Source organism: Heptranchias perlo, chromosome 14 (assembly GCF_035084215.1).
Source record: "Heptranchias perlo isolate sHepPer1 chromosome 14, sHepPer1.hap1, whole genome shotgun sequence".
NCBI lineage: Eukaryota > Metazoa > Chordata > Chondrichthyes > Hexanchiformes > Hexanchidae > Heptranchias > Heptranchias perlo.
In genome coordinates this window covers 27,155,880-27,173,501 of record NC_090338.1, presented here as the reverse complement: position 1 = coordinate 27,173,501, position 17,622 = coordinate 27,155,880, and the positions used below count along the sequence as shown (strand labels likewise).

Sequence of the window (17,622 nt, the reverse complement as noted above, 5' to 3'; positions counted from 1 at the left end):
CTTTATCTTGGATGGTGTCGAGCTTCTTGAGTGTTGTTGGAGCTGCACTCATCCAGGCAAGTGGAGAGTATTCCATCACACTCCTGACTTGTGCCTTGTAGATGGTGGAAAGGCTTTGGGGAGTCAGGAGGTGAGTCACTCGCTGCAGAATACCCAGCCTCTGACCTGCTCTCGTAGCCACAGTATTTATATGGCTGGTCCAGTTAAGTTTCTGGTCAATGGTGACCCCCAGGATGTTGATGGTGGGGGATTCGGCGATGGTAATGCCGTTGAATGTCAAGGGGAGGTGGTTAGACTCTCTCTTGTTGGAGATGGTCATTGCCTGGCACTTATCTGGCGCGAATGTTACTTGCCACTTATGAGCCCAAGCCTGGATGTTGTCCAGGTCTTGCTGCATGCAGGCTCGGACTGCTTCATTATCCGAGGGGTTGCGAATGGAACTGAACACTGTGCAGTCATCAGCGAACATCCCCATTTCTGACCTTATGATGGAGGGAAGGTCATTGATGAAGCAGCTGAAGATGGTTGGGCCAAGGACACTCCCCTGAGGAACTCCTGCAGCAATGCCCTGGGGCTGAGATGACTGGCCTCCAACAACCACTACCATCTTCCTTTGTGCCAGGTATGACTCCAGCCACTGGAGAGTTTTCCCCCTGATTCCCATTGACTTCAATTTTACTAGGGCTCCTTGGTGCCACACTCGGTCAAATGCTGCCTTGATGTCAAGGGCAGTCACTCTCACCTCACCTCTGGAATTCAGCTCTTTTGTCCATGTTTGGACCAAGGCTGTAATGAGGTCTGGAGCCGAGTGGTCCTGGCGGAACCCAAACTGAGCATCGGTGAGCAGGTTATTGGTGAGTAAGTGCCGCTTGATAGCACTGTCGACGACACCTTCCATCACTTTGCTGATGATTGAGAGTAGACTGATGTGGCGGTAATTGGCCGGATTGGATTTGTCCTGCTTTTTGTGGACAGGACATACCTGGGCAATTTTCCACATTGTCAGGTGGATGCCAGTGTTGTAGCTGTACTGGAACAGCTTGGCTAGAGGCGCAGCTAGTTCTGGAGCACAAGTCTTCAGCACTACAGCTGGGATGTTGTCGGGGCCCATAGCCTTTGCTGTATCCAGTGCACTCAGCCGTTTCTTGATATCACGTGGAGTGAATCGAATTGGCCGAATACTGGCTTCCGTGATGGTGGGGATATCGGGAGGAGGCTGAGATGGATTATCCACTCGGCACTTCTGGCTGAAGATGGTTGCAAACGCTTCAGCCTTGTCTTTTGCACTCACGTGCTGGACTCCGCCATCATTGAGAATGGGGATGTTTGCAGAGCCTCCTCCTCCCGTTAGTTGTTTAATTGTCCACCACCATTCACGACTGGATGTGGCAGGACTGCAGAGCTTTGATCTGATCCGTTGGTTGTGGAATCGCTTAGCTCTGTCTATAGCATGTTGCTTCCGCTGTTTATCATGCATGTAGTCCTGAGTTGTAGCTTCACCAGGTTGGCACCTCATTTTTAGGTACGCCTGGTGCTGCTCCTGGCATGCTCTTCTACACTCCTCATTGAACCAGGGTTGATCCCCTGGCTTGTTGGTAATGGTAGAGTGAGGAATATGCCGGGCCATGAGGTTACAGATTGTGCTGGAATACAATTCTGCTGCTGCTGATGGCCCACAGCGCCTCATGGATGCCCAGTTTTGAGCTGCTAGATCTGTTCTGAATCTATCCCATTTAGCACGGTGGTAGTGCCACACAACACGTTGGATGGTGTCCTCAGTGCGAAGACGGGATTTCATCTCCACGAGGACTGTGCGGTGGATGCCAGTGTTGTAGCTATACTGGAACAGTTTGGCTAGAGACGCGGCTAGTTCTGGAGCACAAGTCTTCAGCACTACAGCCGGGATGTTGTCGGGGCACATAGCCTTTGCTAGTCCAGTGCACTCAGCCGTTTCTTGATATCACGTGGAGTGAATCGAATTTGCTGAAGACTGGCTTCTTTGATGGTGGGGATATCGGGAAGAGGCCAAGATGGATCATCCACTCGGCACTTCTGGCCACTCTCATTTGTGGTCCCTGTTCCATCTATCATTTCCCACCAAGGGGGCAGGCAGCAGATCTGTTCTCTGTACTTTGTATTAATGCCAAATATTAGGTGTACAGGAACATTCCCTGGAGGCAACTAGCCTTCTAAATTTGCCCCCTCTCAATTGAGAAACACCAGCATCTCTATTGGAACTTGTTTGGAAAATTGAATGCCGTACTCAATACCTGTATATATGTCTCCGTTCCAATTTTTTCCTTCCATTGGCTCAAGGGATGGAATTGTGGCAGGTCGGTGAGTTCCCTCTCTTCTACCCTCAGTGCTACAGATATATAATTCCTTTACTTTTACTGGAGTTTACTGAAGTATTTCCATAGGTTCACACTCCTCTACAATTGAATTTTGGTGTTTTACTTTCAGTTGTACATGGCTTGATATACTGCATTATGTTCTTCACTCTTCAATTGTAATTTCCTAAAGTATCCCTATTCTGTGGCACTGTTTTGTATTACATTATCTCTCCTAAATGGTACTTTGCATATTTCTTGTCTATAATACAAACTCTCAAATAGTTCCAAAATGAAGAAACAAAAAAATAGTATGTGATGTTTATTGAAAAGGGGACCCAGGCCAAAAACCCATTGAGAACCTCTGCCATTGACCCCTGCAGACTTTGTAAGGTCAGGGGAGATTTCTTCCTTTGCATGGCAATGTCACAAGGGGCACAGCTAGGATGCCCATCTGCTTAGAATCCTGCAGACTATGTTGCTGATAGCTGGGTCTTGGGGGACCAAGGGGACAAAATGTTCTGAAAAATGTTGTTTCTTCTTTGGGGTGGCCAGACCATGACCCAGACCTGTACCCCCAGATCGGCCCCACTTGCCTAGTTTGCTCTTTAAAGGGTGAATGCTGGTGACCTCATTAGCGTTACTGGCTTAAAGGAGTTACTGAGCCCAACAGTGCAAAAGAGATGAATTAACCTGAAGAGCTGAAATAGAAAGATGCTGAAATCCCTTGATTAATTACTACTTCTACTGAAAACATACTTCTATACACTGTCAGACTCAAACTCCCACAAGCCAATTCCCTTGCTGATGTCGCCATTTAACTTTCAGAGACAGTGAGACTCCATCGTCAAAGGTAAACTGGCTACAGTAAACACAAATGGCTGGATCAAGGAACACACTGAAGCAAGTCATTAGTCTACTTTCCCTCTCAGTCACATAATATCATGAGGTGCAAAGGGATCAATGAGGATGGGATTAAAAAATGAATTGAAAACAAAGACAGCCTACAACATGCATGCAAACTTATAAAATTTGGAAAAGCTGTTTAGCCACTTAAACACTGCTACAAGTGAAAAACAATCCTCAATAAAGGCTTAGCACCAAGACTGCTGCTTCAAGGGGGCTGAATAAGTTAAATCCCTTTTTATTAAATTGGATTGCAGGACTTTTGTTCGTGTTTTGAGATCACATTCCGTATTTTTCTGTGAAAACTGAATCTCAAAGGCCTCACGTATGACATACAGAAATAAGTAATTAAAATGGGAGTGCAGCGGGCACCAATTCGTCATGGCTAAAGCTGTAGCTATACCCAATATTCCATCAGTTAAATTACAGGGGTGGGGGGGGGGGAACACAAAATCCCAATTTTGCAGTAGTGGATTTAGAAACTTTTGGGGGGGAAAATGAGCTCTGATGGTGCAAAATTAATTTCCTAGATGGAATCTGGGAGCATCCTACACCTGAAAATTTTGATTTCTCACACTTTTTTCCAGCATTTGGTAGTGCACTGTGATTCATCATTTGATGTCAAAAGTAATTTATTCTGGACTGGTTTTATATATATTTGAAATATTAAAATAAAAGTAAATATTGTGTGTCACAATTGAGCATAACAGAGCAGGTCTACATGCATGTGGATGCCATAGCTGAATGAGATAACAATGTAATTAATAATACGTTGGTCTTATCAGGTTAAACCTTATGGGCTCAAGGTCCTAATTTCTGGTTGTTGCAAAGCATTCTCATTTGTTATCTTAATTGCCATTAGTCAAAAAAACACCATGTGGAATACAGACAATACTGTTCTGACAAATCAGCTGTTAATATGAACTATTCATACCAAGCAACATGGTCGAGTTTGAGTTGAGCTTCATCCTAGCTCTAATACTCACCACACGAGAAGGTTTATGATGGTGATGGCTCGGATATTACGGGTTTTAACTAAATGAATAATTGCATAAGATTGTATACTTTGAGCCTTCATATCTTCAAGCTGGAAGGAAAATAGAAAGAATTCAGTACTATTGCTGATTATTGGAAAATATCAGTAATATTATCCATTTCTATTAGTTCACATTGGACATGGATCATCCAGAAAATTCATTTGAAAATTGTGCAGTATAAACTATCACATTTACAGCTTCTTTCTTTCCCCTCCCCTTGTCACCTGTTGTGTTGACCCTGCACCACCTGTAGATAAGAAAAGTGGGTCTCAGCATAAACATAATAAAACCCCCATTTTATTGATGCTGTGCATGTCACAGTTCATGATGCTGGCTCAGTCCTCAAAGAGGACCATATCACTCTTAGTTTGTGCTTGGATAGGAAAAATGGTTTTGTGGATTAGAGTTATTGCATAATATATTTTTAAAAAATTGAAATTGTAATGAGGTGATATAGTATAGTGCTTCCTTCAGTCTCTGTCAGAGCTGAGTATGTGGAGAGTAGTGGGCAAGGACGTATTAATATTTTGTGTAGTTTGAGCACAATAAATTCATCTTTACTGGCATGAAAAAAAAAGGAATGTTATGGGCACTATTGTTTAAAGTGCCCTGTTGTCATGGTAATATCTTTTCTAAAATGCTTACCCATAGTATAGAGACAAGAGTGCAATGGCGTGATCAGCGACACAATGACAATAGCATGTGACACTTATTTTTAAAATCATAGTTTTTATAAAAATGGGGGAGGCAACACATTGTAAACGTATGTGCCAAGAAAGATATTGAAACTGCTGAGTTGCACTGGCAACCAACTTTGCAGCATTCTGATTTGTTGCGGACTGTTCTAGTCATCAAACTGGCTGAAAAACTCCACAACAATTTTCCCTTTTTCATCATGACCTAAATGAACTAAAGAGATTGAAATAAGAACTAGGTTAAATTTGCTTGTCTTTTTAAAAAAAACTTTTATGTAGCTACCTTGATAGCTAAGCGCATAAATGCATCACTGGGTGCAGTACTGAGACATACAAATAAGGATGATCTCCTGGTTTTAAGTGAAGCAAGATGACTCACCCAAATGGACTATTGCTCAGATATTCTTTGTTTTTATGACAGTATGAGAACGGAAATAGTACTAATTATACCAAGCAACTGTCATCCTACTTGTTGTTCTTAATGTTTAATCTATTGTGGAATAAAACAGCTTGGGGGATAATTTTAATTTCTGGCAATACTGTAAAATGGGCGATATCAAGTTAACCGCCTATTATACACCACGCCCGCCTTTCTTTTCCATTGACTTCAATGGAAGTCGGGAGAGGCGTAAAACTGACGGTTGATCTGATAACGCTAATTTTACACTAACGTCAAAAGTTAAAATTAGCCCCCTTATGTTTCAAATGAAATTTTTAATTAACCCAATGTTAATTCAGTCCACCTTTGGAGAGATTAAAGGAGTACACTTGCATAAAATATGGAGATCCAGTCTGGATCACAAAGGAGTTTCATTGTTACACTCCTGGGGGTCAATTTTAGGATGGCCAAGCGGGTGCGTTTGTGGCGGGGGTTTCCTAAAATTGGGGAATCCCGGAGCGGGTCCGGAGCCCGGCATCAACCAGCCCACTTCCGGGTTCCCAATGACGTGAATCGGTGCACGTGCAGCACCCGCATACGAGACTCCCACCGGCAATTAAAGCCGGCAGGATGACAGTTTAGATAGTTAGGGAGGTACTTGAGGTCGTTGACAGACCTCATTGGGAAGAGATTTTAGCAGGGATGTGATTTTGGACTCTCCTCAGCGTTTTTCCCATGCTGTGGGAAACACTCTCTGTTGTTGCAGACGTGTTTCAGTTGGCAGCCATTGGGAGATGCAGAGGATTCCTTGACAATTGGGGGGGGAATACCTCATTCATTGCAGCAGGGTGCTCTGTCACCTCAGACAACTCTGCTGTGCAAACACATTTACCTACTTTGCGGACCCCCTCACACTCACACCGTCAGGATGGGGGGGTGGTCCATAGCTACATTCATCACTCCATTGGAGGACGAGCAACATCACCAGCCTCGCCAGGCACACCGTCCACCTCCGCCACGTGGAGCTACACAATACAGTGCTGCGCAACAGGCACCTGCACAAAGTAGTCGTGCAACTACACATATACCCACTGTAGGGTGACTCAATGGGTGGCATCAAGGGTGTTCATGGAGAACCTCATGAAAGGGTCTTATTGCACAAGCCAGTCAAGAATGTCCAAGACGTTGCCGTAGTGGTGACAATATAATATTTGATTTCTGATCAACTCACATTACATATAAGTAAAATCCATCACAAATGCTCAAACACTCTTGTGCTTCCCCTTCATGCTCACGACACGTTTGCCTTACGCTTCCTACTACACATACGTGATGCATGCCCTGTGGCTGCAGCACAGGTAGTGGGGTGAGGCTGACCGAGAAAGAGATGCATGAGAGGGTGAGTATGAGACAGAGCCATGAGATTGTATGAGGATTGGGTTGAGTGGTAGTGGTGGGATGAGTACTGGGGAGGTGAGGAAGTGCAGGTAAGATAAGGATGAGGGTTCAGTGGGTGTGAGGAGTGATGTTATAGAGTAGTGTTGGCAGTGCAGAAGGAGATGTGGGGTGGGGGCGATGATTTGACAGACGGAGTGTAGGGGAATGAGTAAGAGTACTCACTTCGATTGAAGCACCTCCTGCACTGAATGCAAGTGCGTGATATGTTGTTGGTGCTGGTGACCTCCTCTGCCACCTCGAGCCAGGCCTTCGTGGTGACAGAGGCAGGCCACTTCCTCCCGTCTGCCGGGTGGAAGATCTCCCTCCTCCTCCTCCTCACCCCATCTAGTAAGACCTGGAGTGAAGCATCATTAAACCTGGGAGCAGCCTTCCCCCTAGGCTGCCCCATGTTGTAACTTTGCCTATTTTCTGCAGCATCAGTCAGTGGAGGACTGCCCCTTTAAATAGGGCTCCTCCAGCTGACAGCCTAGATGCGGGTGTGCAGTCCGCCCACTGTGCAGCTTTCCAGCGTGAAACCTGGAAGCCAAGGTAAGTGGCTTCAATTTACTTACGATCGCGTGCCAAACCCACCGATTTTACTGAGCGCGACCCCACCCCCACCCCGCTGCCAACCCGCCTCCCTCCTAATATCGGGCCTCTGGAGTCCAATACCGCACAAGTAGATATATGGCAGTGGGAGTCAAGTTCAGTAAAAAAAATAGGCACCCAGACTGCTTAAAGTAGTGAATGATCCCACTGGCAACATAAATACATGTAAATCGGGGTCCAATGACGCAATTAGGATCGCAGTCTGTCTTCAAGGAATACAAACTCACTTTAAACGGTGCATTCCTACTTTAAGTAGGCTTCCAAAGGCCCGGCAGAAATTGCATGCATAAAGTGTATCCCAACGCGATTGGGTTGGCAGTCCGTCAATCATATTAAATTGACGCCTGGGAGTCAAAATCAACCAAGCCTTGCGTTGGCGACGCATGGAGGCTTCCTGCTCGCTCCGTCTTCTGCCCTCCTGATTCGCACCACAAGTTAAAATCAGGGCTACAGTGATAGCATCCACTGTTTCTTCCTTAGCTTCCCTCAGACACAAACTATCATATCTCAGTGATTTGTCTGAATTAAGTTTAAGTAACTCCTTCAGTGCTATTTCCCTTGGAATAATGACCTAATGGTGCTACACCCACCTCTGGTAGTTCGGTAATGCCAATATTCAGCTCCGCTTTGTGAAAACTGAGGCAAAATGTTTATTTAGTATTGTTGCCAGTCCCTTGTACTCACCAGGAGCTTGCCTTCTTCTTGTATACCCTTATCTTGACTATTCTCTTACTACTAATGCGCCTATAGAAAGCCTTTTTATTGGTGAAAACTGTTCTGCACTGAAAGTGGGGATATTGTCATTGACAATGGGGAAATGGCGGACATGTTGAATAATTACTTTGCGTCAGTATTTACAGAAGAAAAAGAGGATAGCATGCAGGAAATCCCAAGAAAACTAATATTGAATCGGGGACAGGGACTCAATAAAATTAACACAAGTAAAGCAACAGTAATGAAGAAAATAAGAGCACTAAAGAGTGACAAATCCCCAGGACCAGATGGTTTCCATCCCAGAGTTTTAAAGGAAGTAGGTGAGCACATTGCAGATGCCCTAACTATAATCTTTCAAAGTTCTCTAGATTCAGGAACTGTCCCTCTAGATTGGAAAATTGCACATGTCACTCCACTTTTTAAGAAAGGAGAGAGAGGGGAACCAGGGAATTATAGACCAGTTAGCCTAACATCTGTTGTGGGGAAAATGCTGGAGTCTATAATTAAGGATAGGGTGACTGAACACCTCGAGAATTTTCAGTTAATCAGAGAGAGCCAGCATGGATTTGTGAAAGGTAGGTCGTGCCTGACAAATCTGATTGAATTTTTTGAAGAGGTGACTAAAGTAGTGGACAGGGGAATGTCAATGGATGTTATTTATATGGACTTCCAGAAGGCATTTGATAAGGTCCCACATAAGAGACTGTTAGCTAAGATAGAAGCCCATGGAATCGAGGGAAAAGTACGGACTTGGTTAGGAAGTTGGCTGAGCGAAAGGCGACAGAGAGTAGGGATAACGGGTAGGTACTCACATTGGCAGGATGTGACTAGTGGAGTCCCGCAGGGATCTGTCTTGGGGCCTCAATTATTCACAATATTTATTAACGACTTAGATGAAGGCATAGAAAGTCTCATATCTAAGTTTGCCGATGACACATAGATTGGTGGCATTGTAAGCAGTGTAGATGAAAACATAAAATTACAAAGCGATATTGATAGATTAGGTGAATGGAATTCAATGTAGACAAATGTGAGGTCATCCACTTGGGATCAAAAAAGGATAGAACAGGGTACTTTCTAAATGGTAAAAAGTTAAAAACAGTGGATGTCCAAAGGGACTTAGGGGTTAAGGTACATAGTGGATGTCCAAAGGGACATAGGGGTTCAGGTGCAGAAAATAATCAACAAGGCTAATGGAATGCTGGCCTTTATATCTAGAGGACTGGAGTACAAGGGGGCAGAAGTTATGCTGCAGCTATACAAAACCCTGGTTAGACCGCACCTGGAGCACCTTCGGAAGGACATATTGGCCTTGGAGGGAGTGCAGTGTAGGTTTACTACAATAATACCCGGACTTCAAGGGTTAAGTTACGAGGAGAGATTACACAAATTGGGGTTGTATTCTCTAGAGTTTCAAAGGTTAAGGGGTGATCTGATCTAAGTTTATAAGATATTAAGGGGAATGGATAGGGTGGATAGAGAGAAACTATTTCCGCCGGTTGGGGATTCTAGGAATAGGGGGCACAGTCTAAATATTAGAGCCAGACCTTTCAGGAGTGAGATTAGAAAACATTTCTACACACAAAGGGTGGTAGAAATTTGGAACTCTCTTCCACAAACGGCAATTGATACTAGCTCAATTGCTAAATTTAAATGTGAGATAGATAGCTTTTTGGCAACCAAAGGTATTAAGGGATATGGACCAAAGGCAGGTATATGGAGTTAGATCACAGATCAGCCATGATCTTATCAAATGGCAGAGCAGGCACGAGGGGCTGAATGGCCTACTCCTGTTCCTATGCTTAATCTCTGCATGGGGAGTCTGTAGAATATTAGATGCAACTTCTGAACAGTTAGGGATGCTGCACATGTCCTAAGGATCCAACCAGACTTCCCCAATCTAATGGTTTTTGTTGTAGTCACCTCTTGCAGAAGTGGCAGTTATGGGTTAATGAAATACACCAGAATCAAAGAATGGAACTCTTCTATTTCTTAATTATCATGAAAAATACACCTTGTTTCCATACTTTTCCTGGTGTGTATTTCACTAATATAATGGAAAAACCACAAGAAAATTGCAAAAGTTGAAGAGGGAAGAAAACATAGTGGGCCGGAAATTGCTTTAAAGAGAACAGTGAGCTTAATAGTTGTTAGTGGCCAAATGAGGGTTCGCACTTGTGCAGTCAAAAGCAGAAATCTGGAACCTTCTCTGCCTGGTTCACTGGCGATATGTCAGCTTCGCGTTAAAGGGATATTGCCGGCTGCAATCAACGGAGCAGCGCCAACTTGCTCTTCCGCCCAGCTGGAAACTAACTAATATTGCCACAAAACAGGTACGCTTAAATATACCAGGTCTAAACGAAGTTTTAACAGCGCAGCAAGTCCTAAACAACAAAAAATTTTAACTTTAAAAAAAATATGGAGCCTCATTACTCCTTACTTTAATAGTTTTTGGTCATTTAAAAAAAAAAATTTTTTTAAAACATTAAAAAAAACATTTTAAAACTTTTTTCCTTCTGTCTCTTTTATTTAATTCGATATTTCTTAACCTCTCTTTTGCCCCACTGTCTATAACTGTTTTTACAAATGATTTTAGTGTTGTACTTTTCACTTCCTGGATTTTATGTTTCAGCTTGCAGAAAATGTTCGCAGCTTGTCAAAAATACTGCAATCTGATTGGTCGAGGGGAAAGCTCGATCCTTACTATTCACCCATGGGGCCTAGCTTCACTGGAGTTAACACTGGGCTCTTCTCCACTTCCTATTAGAGAAAGTTCCCGCGGTATGTTAGTGGGTTAGTACAAATCTATGGAGTGGCAAGCGCTGTTCGTTTGCCACGCACAGCAATTTACGGACCAGTGTAAAAGAAGAACCTAATCATTATCTGGGGGTACTCCAATGCAATGCATGTCTTAATGAACTGATGGAATAGTGCAAACGTGACCTCATTCCCTAAATCCTTTTAAATTAAGAAAAGGCCCAACGATTTTATCCAGTGAGTAGTTAAGCCACACAGTTCAATCCCAGGGCTGTGCTGAATTAGTGGCAGTAGGGAGAAGACAATTAGCCCCCATGAGAAAAAGATTCAGAAATGTCTCGATGAGTCGATGATGCATGTAGTGTGGTACTGAGCCATATAAACCATGTCTGATCTCTTGTTTGTGCAGTTGGTGGCACTACAGTTGTCCCAAGAATCCCTGGGAAGCAGAAACAAATCAGCCAGGATTCTCATGCCTAATTGCTATGCGGTGAATCCTGCTGGAAAATGCACCTGGATTTGCTTTAGGGTGAAGATGGAATGGGACTTGGCTGTGGGATCCTTGATGGTCAAATAACCTGTTAGCACGTGGTTCATACATGAAAAAGAATAGTCACTTGGACAAAGGAGGTGACTGACACCTGTGGAACCATACCACAGCAGAGAGAGGGGATGAGAGAAATTGGCAACGAGAAAGCAAGAACAACATCAACAACAACTTGCATTTAGATAGCACCTTCAAAGTAGTAAAACGTTCCAAGGCGCTTCACAGGAGCGTTATCAAACAAAATTTGACACCGAACCACATAAGGAGATATTAGGACAGGTGACCAAAAGCTTGGTCAAAGAGGTAGATTTTAAGGAGCATCTTAAAGGAGGAGAGAGAGATAGCGAAGCAGAACAATTTAGGGAGGGAATTCCAGAGCTTAGACTCTAAGGAATGATGGCATGGCCGCCAATGGTGGAGTGATTAAAATTGGGGATGCGCAAGCGGCCAGAATTGGAGAAGCGCAGAGATCTCGGAGGGTTGTACAGCTGGAGGTAGTTACAGAGATAGGGAGTGGCAAGGCTGTGGAGGGATATGAAAACATGTATTAATGGGCTAAACAACCACATAGAAATCAATAGCAGTATTGTGTGCCATACCTCAACATCAGTGAAGAGCACCGCTGGTGGAGTGACACCATTTTTCTTTGCAATGAGTCGGAGTATTGCTTCAGCCTCCTGTATCCTTCCCTTTAACAGCAGCCAGCGTGGAGATTCAGGAACAAACCTGGGATTAAAAGATTGTTTTTAAAAAAAGAACACTAAAGTCACAAAGGACTTGAGCAGTTACTATTAAATATTAAGATACTCTTTAATGGCAGATATTAACATGTAATTGTTTTCAAATCTAGGAATGGATTCCGAAAATGGCAATGGCAGAGACAGGCTTACAGAAATGCCTGGATCACGAGTGCCATTGGCAAAGTTTTGCAAATCTTGGACAGTATCTTGCCCTGATATGGCATATAGTGCAGGGGAGATCTAAAGAGAAAGAACAAACTGGGGTAGTTTTTTGTCTTTATCACCTGGATATTAAGCATCGCGTGGAAAGGAAAGTCTGGTGGTAAGGATTGCATGCCTCTTACAGAACATACTGGATTTTCATTCCATTAATTTGAATGGGAAGAAAATCAGGCGGGTTGTTACCAGCATGCGATCTTCCCTGACAGATTTTCCACACTGCGCTCTGCCCGGGCAATGCCTAATGCCCAAGTGGTAATGATGAAAATCCATCTCACTGATTTTCAAATAAATTCATGGAGAAAATGAACACCTCAATTGAGCATTCAGCTAAGTGCTACCAAAAAAAGTGAAGCAAATTAGTGCCTCTGATTGAGAAAAGAGCCACAGGTCTATTCTTTTTCAAAGGCAAAATAATAAAGTCATTAGGCTAAGTATTTGTTTTGTGAAACTCTAGGACAAGGAGATAATAAGCCAGATCCTGGAATATTTGTTTAACCACCATAGTTAGAAAATCTAGTTGACCTTTTTCAAACCATTTTAAGAGTGAATGCAGTTTTATCATGTAGCTGAACTTTACAAGTCTTTGTTGTGTGAAGATCAAAAATAAGAGCAACATGCATTTATAGTCCACTGCTAACATATAAGTGCTTTCCAGGGGGCATCGGAGAATGCTAAGCAGAAGACAGAGAATTAAATGGGATGGGGGGGTCGCAGGGGGGAAGAGACCAAAGGCACATTTGAAGAGAGAGATTTTTAAATAGGCATTCGAAGGAAGGAAAATCTGTCGCAAGGCAAAGTGTTTTGGGGAGAATTCCAAAGGCTAGGTTGTTGTGGCTGAAAATTTGGGATAAAAGCATTAATTTAGATTCAAAGAAATGTGGGGAGGTGGGGCTTGTGACTTGGGCATATAACCGAAAAGGATCAAGGATGTGGAGGAACTTGAAGGACCTTAAAGTTGATAAGATGACAGACAGCTTGGCAAAGAGAGACGACTCGGGCTGCAAAGTTCTGGATTAACTGAAGTTTGTGAAGGGTGAAGGAAGGGAGGCCCTTGAGCAAAGCCTTTAGAAATTAAACACTGAGATTCTGTCAGATAAATGCACTGGCTCTGTGATTAGCAGCATCCAGTGGTACAGTGCAAAGAATCACATTAGTGCCTTTGATTCCACAAAGGCTTAATTCTTGACAGCAATTGGCAGCACACACCAAACACATTTACCACCATGATCCCTCAGAACTGGTCAATCTGCAGCAGGTATTGCACCTCTCATGGACACAGGTTCCATGACTAGGAAAACACTAGTTGTGGGTCACTGCACTGATTTTTTAAAAAAAACTTTAGTATTGTGCTAAATATCTGCTATCTCCCTTTACTTTTTCTTTATTAAAAGAATTGATAGATTGCGCTTTATTTTCTCGTTTCCTCTCGAAGTAGTGATTCATTCTTGGGTATGGTTCCATAAGCGCTGGCCATCTTCTTGTATCTCACCCAAGTAGCCACAATTCATGTGTGCAATGAAACTTGTGCCAGTAAACTATTCTCTGTAGAAGGCGTCATGGCCAAGCCTAAGCCTGTCCTCACCTGACATGTAAGAGTCACTGAATAGGAATGAGGAATGGGAACCTTGGTTGTTTTTCTCCTCCCTAATCCAGAAAGGCTAACATAGAGCTAAGAGTTGCCCATTCAGCCCCTTTGGCCTACTGCGCCATTCAATTAGACCATGGCTGATCTGTACCTCACTACCATTTATCCACCTTAGCTCCATATCCCTTGATACACTTACCTAACAAAATCTATCGATCTCAGTCTTGAAAGCTCCAATTGTCCCAGCATCTACAGCATTTTGAGGGGAGAATTACAGATTTCTACTACCCTTTGTGTGAAAGGGCAATTGTAATGCCCCCACGTCCAGGATCAGGGCAGATAACTGACCATACCCCAGGGATTCAATGTGAAACCTTTAATCTTTTTTTAAATTGCATGAGACCCTTGATTAATGTTTCTCTTTTTTAGGGAAGGTACCTGAATCCTTGGGAGTTCTTCAAAGACTTCTGATTTCTCTCTATGGTATCACATCGACTGCATTCAGTGCTTAAATTAATTTGAATTGAGCAGAATTTTTATGTCTGACATTCATGCTCATGCAGCCAAGAACACTGCCAAATTCATGAATCCAAAATGTAACTTAAAAATGTAAGTAACAGGCTCCCTGGTATCAACAGAGACATCAGCAATATGTGTAGGGATTAAACAGCAATTATGCCACTAGCCCTAGGTCAACAACATGAGAAACGAGGCCTGCATCAGCAAGGTTTTCTTTACACAAGAGTATTCAACTGGAGAAAAATTTTAAGCCAACCCACCCGGCAAGAATAGGGTGGGGTAAGTTTTAAAATGGAGCGTTCAGCCTTAACACACCGTTTCCACTGGAATCTCACTGGCTACCATTTTAAGTGCTCACTACAGTTCGTTAGCTGAGGCACCACAGAAAGCTGGTGGTAGTCTCATAAACCTATTGCTAATCAGAGTCTCATAATGTCAATGGGATCCCAATGTATTTTAACTCGGGCCTGAGCGGAGAAGTTGCCGTGACTTTTCCGGCAGGCTGAAACACGTCAGCACCTGTCGCGAGGACGAAGAAGTCCTCCAAAGTAAGTTGAAATCTTTCCTTTCTGTAGCCAGGAGCAGGAGGAGTGGTCCTTCAGGTCCTGCCACAAAAACTGCTGCCTCCCCTGCCCCATACTCCTCCCCCCTCTACCTTCCTGTGGGACCCTTCCGAAACCCCCTCCCAGTAACATGTCTGCTTGCTGATGAGCTTTACTTTGCCCCCAGCCGGCGGCCGCTGGCCACCTGAACTTCCACTCCCACCCGCTAGTCAGCTGCTGCTTTCTATCTGTCTCAGGCAGGCAGCTAACTGGTGTCATGCAGGTGAAGTTTGGGAGTTAAAATGCCCCACTTTAACTCCTGGGCCAGCGGGTGCATTTTGAACTCGCTCCATGATGCCGCACCCATACTCGCTGGGAGTTAAAATTGACTCCACAGAATTAACTTCTGACTAAGCTAATGAAATCATTTACAAATAGTTGGATTCTGTGATGTGAGAACATTTTTTCTGGATGGATGAGCTAGGGTGGACTGAATGGCAAATCTTCGTCTATATTTACCTTCTGATCTTGTAACATCTCAGTTAACTTATTAGTAATACATTCCTGGTTCCCTTTCATTGACTAACAATGGGAGTGCTAGGGGGCAGAACAAATGCATCTTGTACTGAGCAGGATGACGTCTGGAAATATTTTCAACAGGAACGGTACACAAGCTGTCTCCATACTTACTTGCCTAGTCCATTAATTCTCCATTTAAAAAAAAATATTAGGCAGGAGGTGTAGCGGTACATTGTCTGAATTTGTACTGCATCCGTGATCCTCCATTTGATAATTTACTGACCCCTTGCTGGCATGGAACAAGTGCTTACTGGAAGTTTGGTGATGACCTGCAGGGAGGTAAAAAAAGTCTTGCAGGGCCAGGGGGGCAGAAAGTTGCACTTACACATCCTTCTAATACCTTCAAGGACCCTGGAAGCAGGCTTGCCTTCAACTATAAATTAGCTCTCAGTGTGCTGTTGTTCTTACAAGGCCATAGCAGTCATGGGCATTTTTGAATTAGAAAAAATAGGTGGCGGTGTGGTAGAGCTGACTGTCGTCGACATACATGTGGAAGCTGACCCCAAGTCTGCAGATGATGTTACCAAGGGGCAGCTGAGGAAGGGAAGGGGGCCAAGGAGAGGTCCTTCGGGGATTCTGGAGATAAAGTTACAGGGTGGAAAAAGAAGGCATTGCTGGAGTTGCTTTGGTTATGATTGGATAGCTAACAGTGGAACCAAGCAAGGGCAGCCTCAATGAGCTGGACAATGGGTGAGCCATTGGAGGAAGATGGTGTGGTTGACCAAGTCAAGGGCTGCAAAGAGGTTGAGCAGGATGAGGAGGGATAATGCATCATGATAACAGTCAGAGTCAGCGAATGTTGTTCATGACTTTGGTTAGGGCTGTTTTGGCACAGTAGCAGATGTTGAAACCTGATTGCAGAGATTTAAATAGCGAATAGTGGGAAATTGGTATGGACTCAGGAGATGACATCACATTCAACGGCTTTGGAGAGGAAGAGAGGATTGGAGATCAGGTGGTAGTTTGTAAGAAGAGAGAGATTGAGGCTGAGTTTTTTGAGAAAGGAAGTAATGATGGTGGTATTGAATGGGAGGAGGACAGTACTTGAGAAAAGGAAACCATTTACAATGTCAGCTAGCATGGAAGTCAGCAAGGGAAGATGGGTGGTCAGCAATTTAGTGGAAATGAATTCAAGGAAGCAGGAGGCGGGTCTTGTGGACAGGGTGAGCTGGTCAAGGGCATGGGAGAGCCTGGGGAGATTTGGTGGCCAAAGGGAAGGGGGGAAAGCAGAACAGGCAGCTAAATGGGTAGTCTCAATTTTGGTGACCAAGAAGTTTATGAGCTTCTTGCACTTTGTTGAAGTTGGTGGTGGAGGAGACAGGGAAGAACAATTCAAAAGGGATGGTCAGTACTGGAGAAAAGAAGCCAGAGGTTATCTTTGCTCTCCAAGATGATCCTGGAGCAGTACTAGCACTTCAATAACAGTGGGAGAGGCCTGGGAGTTGGGAATGTTTGATGGAGAAGTGCCAGTGGCATGCAGATGTAAAGGCTAGCGCCAATCTAGCTGAGAGGCGCAGCTAGGGAACTGAATGAGCACCATTAATCAGCAGCCTTGAAATCAATGGGAAGATTCAAGTGACAGCAACAGTGTGACCATGGCAGACAAAATATAATGAAAAAATTTGACGGAAAAAGTATTGCAGAAAGTGAAATGATTTGGATGAGGGAACCAAATGTAATATTTCCAAGTTTGCTGACAACACAAAACTAGGTGGGATTGTGAGTTGTGAGGAGGATGCAAAGAGGCTTCAAGGTGATTTAGACAAGTTGAGTGAGTGGACAAATACATGGCAGATGCAGTATAATGTGGATAAATGTGAAGTTATCCACGTCGGAAGGAAAAACAGAAAGGCAGAGTATTATTTAAATGGTGATAGATTGGAAAATGTTGATGTACAAAGGGACCTGGGCGTCCTTGTACACCAGTCACTGAAAGCAAACATGCAGGTGCAGCAAGCAGTTAGGAAGGCAAATGGTATGTTGGCCTTCATTGCAAGAGGATTTGAGTATAGCAGCAAGGATGT

General features: G+C 43.8%; 1 protein-coding gene across 8 annotated transcripts in view; it reads right to left on the bottom strand.

The window, feature by feature from the left end:
• Window positions 1-17,622, bottom strand: part of LOC137332374 (organic cation/carnitine transporter 2-like) — a 139,740-nt gene that overhangs the window by 79,178 nt on the left and 42,940 nt on the right. For all 8 annotated transcript variants that reach the window (XM_067996151.1, XM_067996152.1, XM_067996149.1 and 5 more), the window contains 2 exons: window positions 12,011-12,137; window positions 4,223-4,323 (listed from right to left, as the gene is read on the bottom strand). In XM_067996151.1, coding sequence (XP_067852252.1) covers window positions 4,223-4,323; window positions 12,011-12,137 — 228 coding nt within the window. The remainder of the gene's footprint in view (window positions 1-4,222; window positions 4,324-12,010; window positions 12,138-17,622) is intronic.